The sequence below is a fragment of the Mirounga leonina genome, unplaced genomic scaffold (genome assembly GCF_011800145.1).
Source record: "Mirounga leonina isolate KUSES-001 unplaced genomic scaffold, KU_Mleo_1.0 Mir_92, whole genome shotgun sequence".
In the NCBI taxonomy this organism is placed as follows: Eukaryota; Metazoa; Chordata; class Mammalia; order Carnivora; family Phocidae; genus Mirounga; species Mirounga leonina.
Window position 1 is genome coordinate 10,340,508 of NW_023270852.1, and position 20,364 is coordinate 10,360,871.

At 45.6% G+C, this 20,364-nt stretch overlaps 1 protein-coding gene across 1 annotated transcript; it reads left to right on the forward strand.

Annotated features, from left to right (window-relative positions):
* The first annotated feature begins 12,399 nt into the window (after positions 1 to 12,399).
* Positions 12,400 to 15,898, forward strand: CAVIN3 (caveolae associated protein 3). The gene is made up of 2 exons (XM_034994957.1): positions 12,400 to 12,919; positions 13,454 to 15,898. Exons 1-2 carry the CDS (start codon positions 12,536 to 12,538, stop codon positions 13,853 to 13,855), a joined length of 786 nt encoding a protein of 261 aa, XP_034850848.1. The 5' UTR covers positions 12,400 to 12,535; the 3' UTR covers positions 13,856 to 15,898.
* The last annotated feature ends 4,466 nt before the right edge of the window (positions 15,899 to 20,364 follow it).

Below are 20,364 nucleotides of genomic sequence, written 5' to 3' on the forward strand. Positions count from 1 at the left end.
AGCAGGTGCATGAACTGGATTGGGAGAGACATTTTCTGTCCCTGTGCCTTGCTGATAAGTAGGTACAGAGACTCAGCTTCAGGGAAGCGGCATGGAGCAGGCACACAGAAAGGAGTGGAGATAAGCGATCAGGAGATCTTTAAGAATCAGAGTCAGGGGCGCCTGGGTGGCTCAGTTGGTTAAGCGACTCCTTCGGCTCAGGTCATGATCCTGGAGTCCCGGGATCGAGTCCTGCATCGGGCTCCCTGCTCAGCAGGGGGTCTGCTTCTCCCTCTGCCCTCTTCCCTCTCGTGCTCTCTGTCTCTCATTCTCTCTCTCTCAAATAAATAAATAAAATCTTTAAAAAAAAAAAAAAAAGGAGCCCTGGTTCCTTTAAAAAAAAAAAAAAAGAATCAGAGTCAGAAGATGGGCTCTCTGACCTTATTCTGGTCCCACAGGCTTATTTTGGGTCTTAGAGTCAGTGAGATGGTCACTTCACCCTAGGTTGATGAGATGGAGGGAACTGTACTCCCTGGACTTGCTGAAGAGACAGCACTGTAGTTTTCTGGAAGAACTTTCGTGACGGGCTCGCTTGAGGTAGAAGCTAAGAAGCCAGGGAGTCTGAGTATGGACAAAACATCTGCTGGAGCAAGGAAAAGCATTTTCTTACTCTGGAGAGAGAAGGAAGAAATAGAGTAAGAGTGTGAGGAGTAGAGTCTGTGACATTAATGTGACATTTCCCATGACCAACCCTCCGAAACTTTGGAGTTCTGATCTCTTGAAATAGGAAATTTTCAATGTCCTTAGTGAAAGTTGATGAAGCATCTGTGCTTGGCACCCAGATTCATTTGGAAGAATCAAGGCAGCCCAAGGGAGTGTAGGAGCCCTGAGTGTGTGTGTGTGTGTGTGTGTGTGTGCGCGCGCATGCATGTGTATGGTAGAAATGGATCAGAGTGTGTAGAACTTTGGGCTTGAAATGGACGTTTAGAACTAACTGTAACCGGATGATATCGGTCACTTGGAATGTGAGCCTCCTTCACTTCCTCTTTTGAGGGCAGAGTCCTGTAATCTACACAAAGACCCCAAAGCTTCAGTCATATTGCCCCTCAAATTTGTCATCTGTGCCAGGCTGTCCTATCATTATGGTTATTTCCCCCTGCCCTCAGTATAGCCTGTCACCCCCAGGAGCTCCTCATTACAGCCCACTTAGGTCTCTTTCCACTACATCAAAGGAAGAGTGTTTGGGGCAGATCTTCCTTCCCCTCGCAGGTCTCTTCCTTTAGTCTCTCCCAAATTACCAACAGCCTAAGTGATTATATGCAGGTTTCTTCACCGAAGAGTTGAAGCAATTTCAGAAGGGAGATTCAGTGTCAGAGAGGGGAAGGATAAAGTGCTCTTAACTTTTTTTTTTTTTTTGAGACTTTTTCTTTAGTTCTCAGAGGGATGGTATGTACAGATCTAGATCCTTCAGGCTCCCTGGATTTTAGCTGGACAACGTTTTCTTCTTCATGGGCCTCCTTTTAAAATTTGTCCCATTTGAAACCCCGCCAGTTTCCGCACCAATCATAGGAAGGGATCTCACTTCTTGGATCTTTTCTCTCTCCAAATTCACCATCCTTACCTCACCCCAACATCCCAAGTCACACTGTGCCAATTTGAGGTGAGCCCCCAGGATGTTAAGCTAGTTCAAAATGATGCCTGTTGTCACCCAAGTCTTGCAGAACTGTATAGGGGAAGAGGCGGGGGTGGAGGGGAAGAAGAAGAACTTCTGGGTCTGTAATTAGTTGTGGATTTAGATCTTCCTGGCCAGATTTCCTTTTCCATATTCTTATATGTGTGAACAGCAATCATGTCAGTTCGTTTGATTAATAGAATTGTTGTATTAGCTCATCCACTGCTCCCAGGAACAGACATTAATTTTTAGAGAGTACAATCTAGACTCATATTGAAAAAGGATATATTTCCTCAATTAGAAGGACATCTCGCCTTTTTCCCAGAGTTAGTGGGCCCCATTATTGTTCAGAAAAGAGGTCTGGTTTCTTCCCTGCTCTGCCTGGGAAGCTATTGAAAGAATAAATAAGTTATATTATCCTTTAATGGCTCCTCCCTTTTGGTAATTCAGGAAGGGCTCGAGACTCAATAAATTGTTTCAATAGTCTGCTTTGGGAGCTGGGGTAGCTGCCAATTCTTTTATAATAAACCCACTTCATTTAAATTAACCAAGATAGTTTCTGTTCCTTGCAACCAACTGATCCTTGTCTAGAAGAGAAAGTGGTTCTGACAACTAGGTTTGCAAGCAATAGAGCCTCAAAAGAATGTGGATACTCTCTAGCATTGCTGCATGTTATCAAGTGGTAAAGATTCTTTCATCCTGGGCAGAGCAGTTTGGTGAAGCCTGGGCAGCTTGAGTGGGCTTCTGCTTATTGCAAAAAAGTGATGCCTAAGTAGCACCCAATATAATAGAGGCCTGGAGAATTATGGGTAGAATATGAGGAGCCCCTGGCATGACTTCTTATTCTGCCATATCTGGTAATAAAGGTTACTTAAAATATTAGCACAATTCTAGACTAATTCACCAAGGGTTCAGACTCTTCTGAAGTATGAAGGTTTGGGTCAGTTCACCTCGTAAAGAAACCCTAACCAGTGTAGGTACTGGTTAAGAGCCTAGGAAACAGGAGATGCACTATAGAGGACAGACAAAATAAAGATCAGTTTTACTTCTAAAATTCAACCGTCAATTTCTCATCCAAATGGGATGGGATTTTATTTGATTTAAATTTAGCTTATTTTTATTTTGTATATATTTTTTAAGATTTTATTTATTGTAGAGAGAGAGAAAGAGCATCAGGGGGAGGGGCAGAGAGAGAGGGAAGCAGACTCCCTGCCGAACCTGAAGACCGAAGCACGGCTCAATTCCTGATACTGGGCTCAATGATCTTCTGACACTGGGCTCGATCCCAGAACCCTGAGATCATGACCTGAGCCGAAACCAAGAGTCCAACGCTTAACCAACTGAGCTACCCAGGTGCCCCTTTTAATGTTTAACTCAATATGTTTTCTGAGCTTTTAACTCTAGTCTTAACCAACTTCTCCTTCTCTCTCTCTTTCCCTCTTCCTCATAATATTTGACATTTCAAATCTTCCCAGTTTATTTTGCCCTCTCATTCTAATGGTCCCTGATTGGCTGGAAGGATATGAGAGGGAGTCCCTGACCTGGCGAACACAAGCTTCAGTCAAGGATTCGGTAGTGCAGGCCACTTTCTGAGAGTCGTGTCAGGAGGTCTTTCTGCACACCCCTTCCTCAAGATCCAGGTCCCACAAGGTTTGTGCACTACATGGGGAAGCCAAGAGTTTCCCTATGGTTACTGCTTTTGGTTTCAACCAAGACACAATGTGTTGCCCTCTTGAGGCATCTAGGTCCTAGATTGAGCCTGGGATCAAGGGCGGGGTGGGGGGGGAGGCGGTGCTTAAAATGTTCAGCTGTAGAAAAAGCTTATTTCTGCCTCCCCTTCACTCACTTGTGTAGATAAAACAAAGCAAGTCCTGTGAGGAGCCTAAGCAGAGGGTTATTTAAGGGGAGGGAAGAGACATAAAGCAAAGCAGTGCATTCTTTCCTTTCCTTTCTCAACTTTTGTTGCCAAGATATCGCCGTAGTCTACAGGCTCTCCTTCAGGGTGGGCACATCTGGCAATGAATATGATGGTGACTCCTTTTGGACAGGTGAGCTGGCTTCAGGGAAAGCCAAGGAGCATCACTGACACCAGCAAGGTTCACTGCTCCAAAAACAGTAGTGCTGGCCCGTGACCAAACTCGGCCCATGAGTGGTGTTTCCCCCACCCCGTCACTGCTTCTCACTGGTCTCTCTCTCCCAAGGTTGCCAATCAGAAGCAGGGGCTTAATTCTTATTAACACATTTACTCCTAAGCTGTCATTGCAAGCATGATCTACCTTGTTTAATGAAGCAAATTTTGTGTTTTCTTCAATTAACAAATCTGTATTGGGCGCCTTCATGTTCTAGGCTCTTGTGTGCTTAACATTTGTTTATTAAAGCTAAGAACTAAAATATCTGTGGTAACCAGCTGTGGGTAGGTTCAAGGTTACATTTACGTTTTTACTCAAAACTGCATGCTCCAATCTAAACATGCTCATCCTTCTCATAACCCTCACATCCCTTTTCCAGGGTGAGGCAGGCTTGCAGTGAACATCCTGAGCATTTTTACAAGAAGGGATCTTGTTAACTTCGACAGACAGTTCTTACAACACCTCCCCCCACCAGGATAAAATCAACAATAATAGGGGCGCCTGGGTGGCACAGTCAGTTAATTGTCCGACTCTTGGTTTCAGCTCAGGTCGTGATCTCAGGGTTGTGAGATTGAGCCCTGAGTTGGGCTCCTCACTCAGCCTGAGGTCTGCTTGAGGTTCTCTCTCCCTCTCCCTCTGCCCTTCCCACTCATGCTCTCTCTCTCTCAAATAAATAAATCTTAAAAAAAAAAAACAATAATAATATTCCCACAATCAAGATAAACCATGTTGGAAGGTATATATTTTTGAGAGTGCTCATCTAGGTCCTGAAGCATTTCAGAAACTACTCTCCTATTTCCTTCTCTACCAGTTTTAAATGGTCCCCAATGCTGATGGAAGAAATCACTTCTCCATTAATTGCTTTGTGATTTCATTCACACTGATCATTTCCTGTCCTTAAGATGTGGCTCTCAGGTGAAATGGAAGATTTCTTTGTCTCATCTCTCAGAGAAACCTGTGTTATTGGTATTGGTAACATTTGGGGTGGCTCATACACCCCTGCAGTATTAACTAGAGTAGTTAATTAACTAGGGGCAGTATTAACTAGGGGTGGGTGGGTTAGTAGGGTAGCCACTTGCCACATGTAGCTGTTAAGCTTTTGAAATGTGGATTGTGTGACTGAGGACTTAGTTTTAATTGTAATATTTTATTTTATTTTATTTTATTTTATTTTATTATTTTATTTTTTATTTATTTTATTTTATTATTTTATTTTATTTATTTTATTTTATTTTTATTTTATTTTATTTTATTATTTTATTTTTATTTTATTTTATTTTATTTTTTTAATTTTAATTTAATTTTATTTTAAAGTAGGCTCCATACTGAGAGTGGGGCTTAAACTCACCACCCTGAGGTCAAGACCTGAGCTGAGATCAAGAGTCAGATGCTTAACCGACTGAGGCACCCAGGTGCCCCCTTCAATTGTAATTTAAATTTAAACAGCCACCAGTGGCCAGTAGCTATCATACTGGACAGTGCCAGGCTAGAGAAGTCCTGAGACAAATTTAGGAAAATGGGTTTTGGATCACACTGCTTGTATTAGGCTTTACTGGGTGGCACTCTAATCTGACTTCCCAAGGATCCTTCAACCCCTAGCTTAATTGGAAGGAGCCATTTCCATTCTTTGTTGGAGGATTTGCATTGTAACTCTACAACTTTTATAAGTACAGCAGCATCCAGACATTGCAGTTTTCTATCTTTATAAACTTTCTTATTCTAGTTGGAGCCATGCAAGTATATGGTTTCCTCAATATATTGCACAAATTTTCCAGTCGTGGAAGTATCAATCAGTAAATATCTATCTTTTCTTTTTTCTTTCTCTTTTCCTGCCCTCCCTTCCCTCTCCCTCCCTTCCTTCTTTCCTCTCTGTCCATCCTCCATGGCCATCCTTCTTCTTTCCTTCCCTTCTTTCTCTCTTTCTTTTTTTAACATAAATCTCTAGCCCACATCAGTAGGATGGCTCCAGCCCCCTCCTGCATTCCCCCACCTACATTAGCTTCCAAGCAAACTGAACTTTGGCTGAATCTCATGCCTCCAAGACCAGCCCCACCTCCTCCCCCTGGTCTCTCTCCTTGGTCCAGGCCCTGAAGCAGCCCTGTGTACTCCTGTGGGGAAGGAGTGCCTTGCTCATTGCTCTCTGGTCCATTCATTGTGTGGCTTAGATGCAACTTGGTGACAGCAAGGATGTCTTAAACCTTATGTCCTGACGTTCAGTTAATACTTCCTTCATCCAACTCCCCACAATTAGGAGGAGTCATGATTAATCTGCAGCTCCCACAAACAGGCAAATTAACTAGTTGGCAGTGCACTCGTTTTGTAAGTATATTACCTCCATGAGATTCAGTGGATTACTGTGATACCATCCCCTTTGACAGGATGGGGTCTGATACCAAAAAGCTGGGGTACCAGCCTCAAGGACCATTCCATCAGTCATGGGGATCATTCTCACTCTTGGATTAAATGGGTAACCTTGCAGACCTATCAAAACATGGTTACCCTTTTCAGAGCCTCTAACGGCCATACCTGGCTGGCTTAGTGAATGATTATTCATACTGGCTCTGAGAGCTTTCTCTTCTGCTTTTAAAATCCACTGCATCCAAATAGGATAAGAAATATTTAATAGGGTACTTTGTGTTGTGCAATATTGCTAAACCATGCCAATTGCCTTAGAGTGGGATGGGATGACAGAGCCAAAGCTGTTCTCTGCCAGGGTAAAGCGTACTTCTCTCACTTCCCTAGTTGAATTGATTAGCAACTCTCTCTTTTTTTAGACACCAAACAAACGAGTTATTTTTCAAACAAAATCTTACAACTAAACACCATCCAACTAATGCAGTGCTAAATCTTATAAGCCACATTTCCCAGTTGTGATAGATACTAGGTGGCTCATAATGACTTCTCCTTCCTTGGACCCAGCCTGAGATATACAGGGACCTCTGTACTAAGATGAATGTGGCTGCAGGACTCTAGCTATATACAATTTCCTGTTAGTCACCACTGGTCTGGAATCACTGCCCATGGCATCATGGTTAAGACTGTCTTCCGTGCCACACTGTATCTTTCTTTCTAGAGGGCTGCCCTATGAGAGGGAGGGCACACCATTCCCTAATGATTTGTCCTGTCCTTTATTATGTGGGAGGCAAAATATGGTCCCAGATCAGAGGCTGTAGTTGAGATATGCCATATTAGCTCAAGGTAGAGGGTTGCAGCGGCTTTGATGGTGGCTCCTTGGTTATTTCCCAAAGAATGCAAGCTCAAATCCAGGCGAGGCTAAGGCCCTCCCTGTCAGAGCCCACTGAGTTCCTCAGATTACAGAAGAGGTTCAATGGGGTCTATTTAGTAAGTGTTCTAGGCTTTTTGCCTTTTGGAATGTCCCAGGACATTTCTGCAGGAAAAGCTCAACTCCCACGTCCTGACCATTGGCTCCAGCAGCAATTACATACTCCAAAACTATGGGCTTCGGCCAACCTCGGTCTCATCTCAGGTGCATGATGTTCTGATGTACTTTGGCCAAAATGTTCATCCATGGCATATTGATTTACTTCATTGTTAAAATTTTTCTGCCCCTAATCCTTTTGGTAGGTGTCTTTCTGTGTAATGGTTTCCTAGGGCCGCCATAACAAATTACCACAGATTTAGTGGCTTAAAACAACAGAAATGTACTCCCTTCCAGTTCTGGAGGGCAGAAGCACAAATCTGTTGGTAGGGCTACGCACCACTGGGCGTTCTGAAGGAGAATCCACTCCATGCCTCTCTCCTAGCTTCTGGAGGCTGCTGGTGATCCTCAGTGTTACTTGTCTTGTGACTGCTCTCCGATCTCTGTCTCAATCTGCATATCACCTTTTTCTTTTTCTGTGTCTCTGTTTTGTCCTTTTCTTACATGGGCACTATTCATTGGATTTAGGACCCATTTTAAATCTAGGATGATCTCATCTCAATATCCTTAACATAATTACTCTACTGTAAGAGAATAAAACTGGTAAGACTCTACTACCAAATAAGACTCTACTACCAAATAAGCTAACATTCACAGGTATCAGAGGTTAGAACTTGGACATAGCTTTTTGGGGGACACTATTCAACTCACTAAAAATATGAGAAAAAAATAGTGGCTTAATTTAATAGTATGCCTGATTTTTATAAAAAGGCGTCCCCAAACCTCTTGGTTATAGTAAACCATTCCAGGATCTTCCATCCATTTGGTGATTTTGATTTCTGGATTCAATTCAGATTCCTACTTCCTGTTGCCCCAAACTTATAGCTCTCTTAATTGCCAGTGACACAGAGCTCCGTCATTGTGTGGAATGGCCTTACCCCTTCCGTAGACAGGATGTCTATGACAAAGGGTGGAAGGTAGCGCCTGTCCACTGAGGCTCATTCCCTGTTAAATGCATGGTTCTGCCTGTGTTGCACATTGTTACTCTTGATTCAAGGGTTAAGTCCCTAGAGGATGCCCCAGTTTGTCTGGGCAGCTGAAGGTGAAGTTTAGGGTCAGGGATGCTTCTTGTACAATTAACTCACATAGCCACCCCTCATCCTTTCTTAGATTTCCCCCCATTTAATAATCAAAGACTGTTAGTCTGTATTGCAGCGTGAGACAGAGCATTCCAATTTACAAAACAACCCTGAAACCTCTGGTGAATCTTTCCACTAGCTTTTGTGGTAGAATCACAATCAATTTTCCAAAAACAACATAGTTCTCAAAGGCTGGAAGCATTGCCTTAATTTAAACTTGAAATATTTCTGGTATATTTTTCCTGCTTGGATCTGCCTCCTTCCCTCCCTGCCCCAAATCAGGGAGGGAAGAGGCAGAAATCAGAGAGGCCTCAAGTCTTATCTTTCTTTCTGACTTATAGGGCACCAGGGGTAGAGCTGACCAGACTGTGACTTGTAACCTGGTCAGGGCCATCACCAAAGCTCCTCTGAACCCTGTTCAAAGTATGTGGCCTTTTTGGATAATCCAAGAGATGGAATGTATAAGAATTCCAAGGTGGAGCATATGCCAACTCTAAAACCCAAACACCCCCATTAGCAGCTGTTCTTTGTTGTGGTGGGAGGTATTCCATATGCTTCCCTACCTGCCCCAGGCCTAAGTACCACTACTTCTTAACCCGTCTGCTGGATTCCTTGTAGCGGGTCCCCAGAACTGATGGTGCGTATTCATCCCCTCAGTGCCTCTGCCACTTTGTTTCAGGGGATCTTTGCAACATCATATAGTGGGGCACCTGATGGCTGAGAAAAGAAGAAAGAAAACAAGGATGCAGAGCGATACCACCTAAGGCACTGTAACCTGGTCTGTCGCTCTCAGAGGTTTCCTTTACCTTTCTCTCGTTAAAAGTAAAGGGAACATTCAACTGTTCTTGATACAGAGACAGAGGGCCATCCGTGAGCAGATCTTTGTTAGGCAGTATATTCTAGGCAGATTTAACCCTGTTGAGAGGCGTAGTGGATTTTTATTTTTTTAATAAAGCCAGCCGTTCCTCATAGTATGCCAAGTTCTAGGAAGGGGATGGGCCAGTGTATAAAAGGAACCCTTGACAAATAGAGCGAGTAATACCTTTTTTCAGTTTTTTAAAGGTTGTGTTGGCTCCACCACCATTGCATTCCACTAATTTTTTGCAAGATCAGTTATATTTGGGCAACTGTTAATTTAATTGTCTATGATCTACAAGGAGTCTTCAGGCTCTATTAACTTTTCCTACAGAGAATTTCGTACTTCCACAGAATTAACTGGGGAGGCCACTGAGGAGGGCAACCTATGTAAAGGGATAATGTGATGATGTTGGTGATTAATTAGTGAATAGATTAGTTTTCCAGGGTTATCAAAGTAAATTACCATAAACTGTGACTTAAAACAACAGAAATGTATTCTCTCAGAGTTCCGGGAGGCTGGAAGTCTGAAATCAAGGTGTTGCTGGGCCATGCTCCCTCCAAAGCTTCTAGGGAAGAACATTTCCATGTCTCTTTCAGCTTCTGGTCACTTCAGGCATTCCTTGGCTTCTGGTAGTGTAACTCCAATCTCTGCCTCCATTAGTACATGGTATTCTCTCTGTGTGCTCCATGTCTTCTTATAAGGACACCAGTCCTATCGGATTAAGGGCCCATGCTTCTCTAGTATGATCTCATCTTGATTACATCTGCAAAGACCCTGTTTCCAAATAAGAACATATTCATGGGCATCAAAGGTTAGGACTTGAACATACTTTTTTCGGGAAACACAATAAACCTACAACAGTGGGTTTCCACTTTTCATGCCCACACCAAGGAGTTTGAGGGAGTGGGTTGCAGCCATACCCCAGAAATCTTTAAGATCAGGTTACACTGCCTTAGAGGGTTTCATTCTGCATCCTTGTTTTGTTTTTTCCTTATCCTAATTGGAAACTGCAATATGGTTTCTTCTTGGATACTCCATGAACAAGGTTACACTATCATAATTTCTGTCCGTCTGGGCTTTGTTGACTCAGGGCATTCTTCTGGGTCACCCCAAGTTATTTTTATCTACCTTATGGGCTTCCCTTTTCCAACATCAGTCAGTTCCTATACTTTTATACCTAAGGTTTTAGAGAGACCCATAGAATCATCAATAGCTTTATTGCTAAGTTTTATGCTCCTCCTTGCTCTATATATCCAGAGAGGGATTTAGCAGGTCTTTGAAAAATACCTACTCATGTAGTCTTGCTTCCAAATTCATTGGACTCCTTAGCATATTTCCTCAAGGCTGGTGATTCTTTCATGGGCTTCCTCTAGAAGATATTTTGATTGACTAATCCTAGCAGTGCTGAGATACCCACTTTTCCTCCCATGCCATCCATGTTTCTAGGGAAGGTCAAGGAGTAGGCCTAATTTGTCAAAATGTAATTTTCAGCTCTCTTGTCACTGATGTGTGAAGGAACCCAGGCTAAAGCTTACCAAAGGAAACTTCCCTAGCCATAGAATTTGGTTCTGGAATGGCCATGTAACCCAGTGGAAGGCAAGTGGATTCTGGGAGGCTTCTGGGAAATAGATGTCCTAAATTTTAAGATGGTCCTTTCTTTTCTCTTGACCTTGTGTGTTGATATGAGGCCTGAAACTGCTGTGGCCACCTTGTGCCTAGTTTGGGAATGAAGCTGACTCCTGGGAATGAAGCTGCACAGTCTAGAGAACTGTAAAGAACTAGATTTGAAGCTGTGACTGACCCACAATTAATCCTCACTCTACAGTGGTCTTTTCCAGTTATGTTCAGATTGGATTTCTTGCTTCTAAGACCTGAATTGGGCTTTCTATTCCCCTGATTTGAAAGCATTTTATCTGGCACATCCTGATGGGTCTGTTTGAGCAAATGGAAGATCCAATGGAAGAGAGAGTGATTCCCATCAGGCTTCCAAGGGAGTCTTTCCTCAGTGTGAAGCAGAGGGCTCAGGCTCCATAACCTCATATTTGTAGAAGTCAGTCATCAACTTAGCATCCCCAGAAATCTGGCAATAGCTGCCATCCTCTGGGGGTACTTATGTACATACCCTGTATGTGTCAGACTGCGGGTCCTTTCCATGTAACTATGCCCAGTGATAGTTACAGTTTTTTCCACAGTTGTTATCAAGTGGCCCTCACAGATTGGGTGAGGAGAGGGATCAGGATCAATGGATTGCTTGGACTCCTGAGCCTACAATCAGTTTACCAAGTTCTGCTAAAGACAGGACAGGGGATTTTCCAAACTGATGGCATTACAAATTCATGATCCACAGTAGCTGGACCCTCCAGACACACTCTCTCCCCCTCTACAGCAGCAATTTCAAATCTTCACCCGCTGCAGGTATTCTCAGCTATTTCTAGAGAAAATTAAAAAAAACAACAAAAAAACAAAACAAAAAAACCCCAACAACCCAGAAACATCAGGCAAGAGCCACAGCCGACCTCCATGGAAACAAAGACATACCAGCACCTACAATAACCCTTTTAAGGGTTTCAAAGGAAGAGGTGTCTTGGCTGCCCTCCAGGCTTAGGGTGTAAGAGCTAGGTGTGGCTGGGGCTTTACCACTGAAGCACAAAGAAAGGGAGGTAAGAGAACTAGAAGAAAGAAAACAGGGCAATGCTACCCAACAGTAAGACCTAGAGAGGCAGTAAGGGAGGCCTGTGGCTAAACCCTGGCGATCACTATTAGGAAAATACCAGAGGCTGCCCCGCCTGCCGGTGCGCATTGAGCAGCCTGTGTGGTCACGAAGCGAGGACTCCGCCCTAAACAGTTTTGGGTCTGTAGCGTAGCATCCCTCCCTGCCTACCGCGCCCAACCCGGGGGCACAAATACAGTCCTCAGGGGCGTGGGAGGCCGAAGGCGGTGGCTGTGGGAGCCCCTCAGGTTATCCTTGTGCCACATTTACATAGTTTCTCTACCCACTCGATGTGCGCAACAAAATTTTCCATGGCTCACCCTCCGCGGTGGTGGGAGTACGTTCCAGAAAGAGGCACACCAGGGAACTGGGACAGGAGGAGGGGAATTCAAACTTACAGGGAGAGAGTTTGGGGAAGGGGGGGGCGGATACGAGGCTGACCAGCTTCCCCGCAGAGGCCCCCGGGGCGGAGCAGCAGAAGGGGGAGCGCTTCCGAAGGATCCCGCCGCCGCCGCCATCCCGCCCCCTGCTCCCCTTCCCGCCTCCCGGGAGGGCCCGCTCCGCCTGCCTGAGTCACGGCTGGAGCCGGGGAGGAGCCGGGGAAAGGAGGCCCCAGCCCAGAGTGCAGCCAGCGGCCGCAGGGAGAGCAGGCAGCGCGGTCGGGGATCATGGGGGAGAGCGCGCTGGATCCGGGGCCTGTGTCCGCAGCGCCGGCGGGGGGCCCGGTGCACGCCCTGACGGTGGTGACGCTGTTGGAGAAGCTGGCCACCATGCTGGAGGCGCTGCGGGAGCGGCAGGGGGGCCTGGCTCGGAGGCAGGGCGGCCTAGCGGGCTCGGTGCGCCGCATCCAGAGCGGCCTGGGCGCGCTGAGCCGCAGCCACGACACGACGAGCAACACGCTGGCGCAGCTGCTAGCCAAGGCGGAGCGCGTGGGCTCGCACGCGGATGCTGCGCAGGAGCGCGCCGTGCGCCGCGCCGCCCAGGTGCAGCGGCTGGAGGCAAACCACGGGCTGCTGGTGGCGCGCGGGAAGCTCCACGTCCTGCTCTTCAAGGTCAGTGACCTCAGGCGTCCCCCCCCCCCCGGGGGCCTCCTTCCCCCCTCGTCCCCCCCCCGCCCGGCTACCACACCCGCATTCCTGACCCCACGCGATGGCACGGACTTCTAAAGCCGCACCCACTTCCCACCACGCTGCGCCATCCGTCAGCTCCTGAACCCAGCCTGGCCAACCAGAGTTCGCCCAGCTCGAGCTCAGGCCACGTCCACAGAATTTGCTCCAAGTCCCAGCCCATCCCCGAACGGTGGCGGGAGTGCATCCCGCGACAGTTCGCTGCCTCCGATTCTTGCCCCTGCGACTACCATCCTGCCTAAGCAGGTCCTACCTACTTGCCAAACTTTTGCGGTTCGCCCAGTAGCTCTCCCTTCCTCTCCACCCCTGCTCCTTACTTTCCCACGTCTCCCTTTTCTTTGCCCCTCGGGCTGCGGAGGCCAAGGGCGGGGCGGGTTCCCCGGTGTAATTAAGGAGTGAGGCTCAGGCTGCTGCAGGGTCGGGGACTGCCACGGTCAGAGCTGTGTTCATCACATGCAGGAGGAGGCTGAAATCCCAGCCAGCGCCTTCCAGAAGGCGCCTGAGCCCCTAGGCCCAGCGGACCAGTCCGAGCTCGGCCCAGAGCAGCCCGAGGCCGAAGTTGAGGAGAGCTCGGACGAGGAGCCGGTGGAGTCCAGGGCCCGGCGGCTGCGGCGCACCGGGTTGCAGAAGGTACAGAGCCTGCGGAGGGTCCTGTCTGGCCGGAAAGGCCCTGGAGCACCAACGCCCACGCCGGTCAAGCCACCGCGCCTCGGGCCTGGCCGGAGCACTGATGGCCAGCCGGAAGCCCGGCCTGCGCTGGAGCCCAAGCCGGAATCAGAACCTCCACAGGACACCGAGGAAGACCCCGGGAGGCCTGCAGCTGCCGAAGCCGCGGTGCTGCAAATAGAGAGTGCGGCCTAAGGGCTGGCGCTGCCTGCCTCTCCTGTGCCTGGTCCCAAAATAAATCTCCCTCTCAGAATGCAGCCTTCACGCCCAAATAAGGAGTGAATCCTGCACCCACAGCCCAGCTCTGGCCTTTCCCAGCTCCTTCAGGCTAGCGTGTGTCCCCTGAAAGGAGCAGCCTCTTGCACCTGCTTGCACTCACCGTCAATAAAAGTCATGCCACCTAATCCGGACTCCATGTGAAGGGGTGGGAGGAAAAGGCTTGCAAGGCCTAAGATAGATGTTAGAACCTGGAATGTGGTTTCAGTTTCAAAAAGAGCACTGTGTCATTTCTCAGATTCCCAGTGAATCTTGGGCTCTGATTAGTGGCACAAAGAAATACCCTGGTGGCCACTTGTGTCTGGAGCACTTTACTCACAGAGAAGCATCCAGTATAGTCTCTTGCTGTCGGTGCTCAGTAAATGTCAACAGGTGGTTTTCCTCTTAGTTTCTTCTTCCTCTTCCACCTCTTAATGGGTTTTCCTCTGTTCTCAGCCCTCTTCTCATTCTGGGTACTCCTCTGTGAACATTTACTCTCTGGCCTTTCCCAACAGCCACACACACTGTCCTGAGTTGCAGTTGAAATGTACCTCTACTCAGTCTGTCCAAAGCAAGCAATCTACCTTTTGAGTCCAATTTCAATTTTATAGATACTTATTGAGCACTTACTATGTATCATTTGAAATTGCTCCTCCTTTTGTGTTTTCTTTACCAAGGAGTGGCACCATCGTCCACACAGAAACCTGGGAGTCCTCCCTGGCTCCTCCATCTCTCTCTCCCCTCCCTCTCGGAAACAGTTATCCTATTGCTTTGACCTCTGCAGTCTGACCACTTTTTAAAGGCCTTATCTTTCACCCGACTATTATTTGAACTGCCAATCTGATCCCATCATCCTCCTGATTCAGACCCTTCAGTAGCTCCCCATCACCTTCAGAATAAAGTGAGTTCTTGAATATTCCTTCAACATCTTTAACATAACCTTTCACTATCTGGCTTCTGCCCATTTTTGTAGCCTCACCGCTTGCCACTTCCCCTCATTCTACTATTGAATTACACTGAGCTGTGTGCTGTCATTCTCATCTTTACTCTCCCGCAAAATCCAGCAAGGGAACCCTGTTTCAGGCCCAGGTGCTTCTCTTCCTTGCTCCCAAAGCACCACCTATACGCCGCAGTACTAACTGTGCTGACTGTGATTGTTTGCCATTACTCTCCCCACGCCACACTAGACTGCGGCTCCTCTGCTGTTTTGTTAATTTATTAATTTCTGTATTTCCCACACCACATACCATGCCTGGCCCACAGTAGGCCCTCGTGAAGCAAGAGCATCCCAGGAGAAGTGAGAAGTGTGAGGGGATTAGCTAGGGATGGGAGCCTGGTCATCAGCCCATTCATTCAGTTACTGTCATATAACAACATTTTGAGTGCCTAATGTATTCCAGGCCCTCTCCTAGGTCTTGTGAACACCAAGATGACAATCCTGAGGCCTTCCAAGGACTTCAGAGTTTGGGGAGATACAAACATGAATGATGTAAATGTAGTGATTGTTATACATACGTTATTTTGAGAGGAAAGACAGAAGGGACACAACCTAACCTGCAGGAGGAGAAGTGGGGGGATGTTTAATGCAGTGTTCTTGGAAAAGGTAAATAGTGGGATGGGAAACAGAAATGGTGAGTGGCAGGAGAGCTCAGTGGTTATGGTTTGGCTTCTCAGTTCCTTCATCTATTAAATGGGATAATGAGAGCCCCTATTGGGCTGCTGTGAGGGTTAAGTTACATAAGTGTCTAGCACAGTGCCTGGAGCAGAGCTTGTTTCATTCATCCAGTTACTCAACAAATATTTGCTGAGCTTGGAGTTTCTGCCAGGCACTGTTTTAAGAACTGGGGATACAGTGGCACATAAAAAAGACAAGATCCCTGCTTTTGTGGATTATGTAGGGGGAGACCAGCCATAAACGAGTATACTTATGAGACAGATAAAAACATGCAAACATATGAACTAGAAGGGCTTTCTGGTTATAGGCTCTGAAGGAAAAAAAGGAGTAAGGATACAGATGATGACAGGGCAGGGGAATACTTTAGATGAGGAAGTTGGGGATTTAAAATGGGAGCAGATGGGTCATGATCTCGGGGTCCTGGGAACGGCTCACGGTAGGTCTCCACACTCAGTGGGGAGTCTGCTTCTCCCCCCTTCCCCTTCCCCCCTTGTGCGCACACTCTTTCTCTCAAATAAATGAATAAAAATGTTTAAAAAAGAGAAAATAAAATGGGAGCAGAATTCAATAGTGACTTAAAATTTTTTTTTCATATGGATTCAGTTAGAAGAGTCTAAGCCCCCACTGGCCATGATTGGCAGAAATTCTATTGCCAATCACTTTAGGGCTCCTCTCCTTCCTTAGATTGTACAGGTGTACCAGGAGGTTCACACCATCTCCTTGTCTCTCAGACCGTGGATGTCTCTGCTGCTATTGCTTCTTGTGACCACACGATGCCACTGTTGGGGTACCAATGTCCTGGTGGATGTCTCAACAACCCAGAGGTCTCCTTGTCCAGCTCTGTGCCCCTAAATTAGGGAGGGGTCCTTCCATGGAGGCTGGCTCTGTCATAGCTCCATTTCCTCTGGAGAAATTCAGGGCTCATCCCTGCAGGCTTTGTAGACTGTATCAGCTACCTGGCACCCACTCCTTTCAAGGTTATGCCATCACAGAGGGGCTGGTCTGAGCAGGCTCAGTTCTCTATCCCCAAGGAAAAACAAATTCTTGTTCTTTTTCCAAATCCTTGGAAATATACCCAATTCCAATTTCCTCCTTTCAAGTCATAGACAAAATTAAGAGCCCAACTGCACATTTCTTACATAAGATGTCTTGATAGCTCATTGGGAAGCACATGAAGGCTCAGAGCCTAGACTCTGACCTCTAGGAAGCTAAAGTCTTGGCTCACTTGGGCGCGGGTGTTATTTTTTATTCCTTCTTGATGCTTCTACAGGAGAAATAATAAAGAGTTAAAACAAAGCTAGCTTAATTTCTTAATAGTTCTCTTTGTTTCATTACGTGCTCTGTCATTACCTCTATTGCTATGATTATTAATATTGTAAACTAAAGGGAGTGGAGACTGACCCAGAGTACCCACCTGTCTTCCAGCATATGTGGCACTTAGGTGGCTGCTTTAAGCAGGGGGGAGGCACACTGGTGGATTACCAAAATTCAGAGTTTGGTTCTCAGTTCTTCAGACCAGAAGCACAAATTTATTAAGTGTTCCAGCATGATTAGGCTGAGAGAGACTGATTGCAATAACTGACCTCAGAAGTGCTGGAGAAATCCTGGAGAAATCCAAAGGCTAAGTGAACTAGCATAAGCTAGCTGGCTATTCAGAATATTTTCCATTCTGCAGCATGGGAAGCCGAAGTACAATCTTAAAGTGTAAGAAAATAGAATGGTGGAAATGGGATGGAGATAATCAACAGGATTACCCAACCTGGTATGACCATTTTCTGCTGTGGTATTCCTCCTACATGGGTAAAAATACATACATTCCTGGTAGGAAATTTCTTTTCTTGTTAAGTACTAGAGATCTTTTTGTCTGTCCTTTATTGAGAATTGAATCACATAACCGCAGCTTTGAAGGGAACCCAAAAGCCATCCAATCCACCTGCATTTTCAAAACAACATCCACTACCATCTGGCTGCCAATCCTTAGTTGGCCTGTGCTTGAAAAAGCCAGGTGACAAGGAACTCACTACCTCTCAGGCAACTCTATTTTGGGGCAACTTTGACTGATAGGAAACTTCTTTATACTGAGATCAAAATCTGTCTTTATGGTTTTTCCTATGTGGTGGTTGGCTTCCCTTCAGCAACATCTGTAAAACAAAATTTCTTTATTTCTATGATGTGTCTGTCCTTGGAGTCCAACTCCAGCAGGCCACACAAAACTGCCTCGTCTAAAACCTCTTCCACACTATCTTCCTCAGGCCAAACATTGCTGGCTTATTCAGCCATTCCTTGTGATCTGTTATCAAATCTTGGCCATTCTTTTGTGGATTGTTTTAGTTTGCTCATATGCATTTTGAATAGGGATGTGTTAAGGTACATGGAAAGAGGCATGGCTTTCATAGTAAAAGACATCTGAGCTTCATTGCTGGTAAACGATAATTTCCTTTGCCCAGGTCTCTTAGAAGGATTAAATAAGATTTTTTGTTTACTCATTCATTTATTTTAACTTTGTTGTACTATGTGATGGAGAGGATGATATATTACATGGATAGGGATGTGATAGAACTGTAATAGAACCTTGATAGAACTGTAATAGAACCTTCATAGAACTTATATTAAACTGGCAGTTGTAATAAGGTTTTAAATAAATGCTATGATGAGAAAAATATAGGTGCTATGGGAGCATACAAATGGGGCTTCTAACCCAGCAGGGGTGGTGGTAATTACAGAGGAGGTCTCCTGAGGAGAAATGATCTTCCCTCCAGCCTGATTTCTATTTATTTTTTAAAATTTATTTATTTGAGGGAGGGGAGGGGTGGGGGGGGAGGATAGAGAGAGAATATCAAACAGACTCCCAGCTGAGCGTGGAGCCCAACGTGGCGCTCAGTCTCACAACCCCATGATCATGACCTGAGCTGAAACAAAGAGTCAGACACTTAACCGACTGAGCTACCCAGGAGCCCCGTATTATTTCTTTTTATGTAAGTTTCTCAAGCGACTTTTTAGAAGGACCTGAGATATAGTAAAAACAAAAGTACACTCGTCTGAGTATCTCATCAAAATACTAAATCCAACATATACCAAACTGTGTGCATCTTTTCTCAAAAGTCAAGATTCTCTTCTGTACTTACCTTAGAAAGTGTTACAACCAAAGACCCGACCCTTATCCCCCCGACCCCAATTCCTACATCCAATGAGTTACCAAATCCTGTAGATTCTTTATTAAGAATTCTTGTGAATTTTTCTCTCATAAATAACTAATAAATTTGGGCCACCATGAAGACTTGAGAAGAAACACTGCCCACTGGAAGGCAGAGCTGAGAAATGGAGAGGCATTGAGTATCACACTTTGCTTGTGGACAAAATGGAGTTAATAACACTATCTACTTTGTTATGGGATCAAGGAACCCACCTTATAGCAAAAGAGGTGTTTGCATGGGCACATGAACACAGGATCCACTGGTCCTGTCACTCATCTCACCATCCTGAAGCCTGCCAGAGTGTTGGAATGACGTTCTTCTTTCTTAATAACAGCTTTATTGAGATATAATGCATGTACCATAAAATTCACCTTTTTCAGGTATACAATTCAATGAGTTTTGTGTATTCACGAAATTGTGCAAGCATCAACACTCTTGATTTTAGAACATTTTCATCACTTCCAGAAGAAACCCGTACCCCGTTCCTGCCTCCCTCAATTCTCTGACAATCACTAATCTACTTTGTGTTTCTACAGATTTGTCTATTCTGGATATTTCATATAAAGTGAATGATACAATATGTGCCCTTTTGTGATGGGCATCTTTCACTTAGCACACTGTTCTCAAGGTTCATCCACATTGTAGAGTGTATCAGAACTTCATTCCTTTTTACTGCTGAATGATATTCCATTATGCAGCTATATACCAAACCGAACCGAACCGAACCGAACCGAACCGAACCGAACCAAAAATCCCCACTACCTACTTTGTAGGTTTGTTGTGAGTTAAATGAGTGGATATGTGTAAAATGTTCAGGATGGTGACAGGCCCGTGAGAGCTTAATGTTCATGGTTATTGGTTTTTGTTTTTGTTTTTTTAAAGATTTTATTTATTTATTTGACAGAGAGAGAGAGCCGGAGAGCAAGCAGGGGGAATGGCAGAGGGAGCGGGAGAAGCAGGCTCCCCGCTGAGCAGGGAGCCTGATGTGGGGCTTGATCCCAGGACCCTGGGATCATGACCTGAGCTGAAGGCTGATGTTTAACCAACTGAGCCACTCAGGCGCCCTGTTCATGGTTGTTTTGTTATGATCACTTGATCCCTAAATTCAGTCAGGCAGGAACCCAGCACTTGCCACAGACATTTTCATTTATGTGAGCTAATAAACATACTTTTTGTTTAACCTTGGTTTTAGCTTTTTTAGTGTATTTGGTCTTCCCCTGCAAGTGAAAGATGCCTAATAGACACCGCCCCATGGACGCTGGAACCAACACAGAAGGCAAGGGAAACATCTTACTTCTCTTTGTGTCCCCACCATCTAGCATAGCACCTGGTGCAGAGTAGGCATTTACTGGATATTTGGAAAATATGCAAATTTATTCCAGTGAGGTGCTGTGAACACAAGGATAAATAAGAACCTGCCTGAAGGAGTTGGCTCTTGGATGAGCCCTGTTTATTTTTCTTTGGAGCTCTGTCGTTTCCTCTCAGGGCCAATTAAGGCATAGTAGAGTCAGTGGCTGGGGCCCACAATCCTTTCTGGGCCATAAGAGTGTTTTACTTTTTTTAATCAAAAGAAAAAATGA

What these genes read in the sequence shown, in the direction of transcription:
- CAVIN3 (XM_034994957.1), top strand. Translation starts at nt 12,536, where the DNA reads ATGGGGGAGAGCGCGCTGGATCCGGGGCCTGTGTCCGCAGCGCCGGCG. An exon ending in TCCACGTCCTGCTCTTCAAG is followed by an intron (nt 12,920 to 13,453) that starts GTCAGTGACCTC and finishes CATCACATGCAG; the next exon opens with GAGGAGGCTGAAATCCCAGC.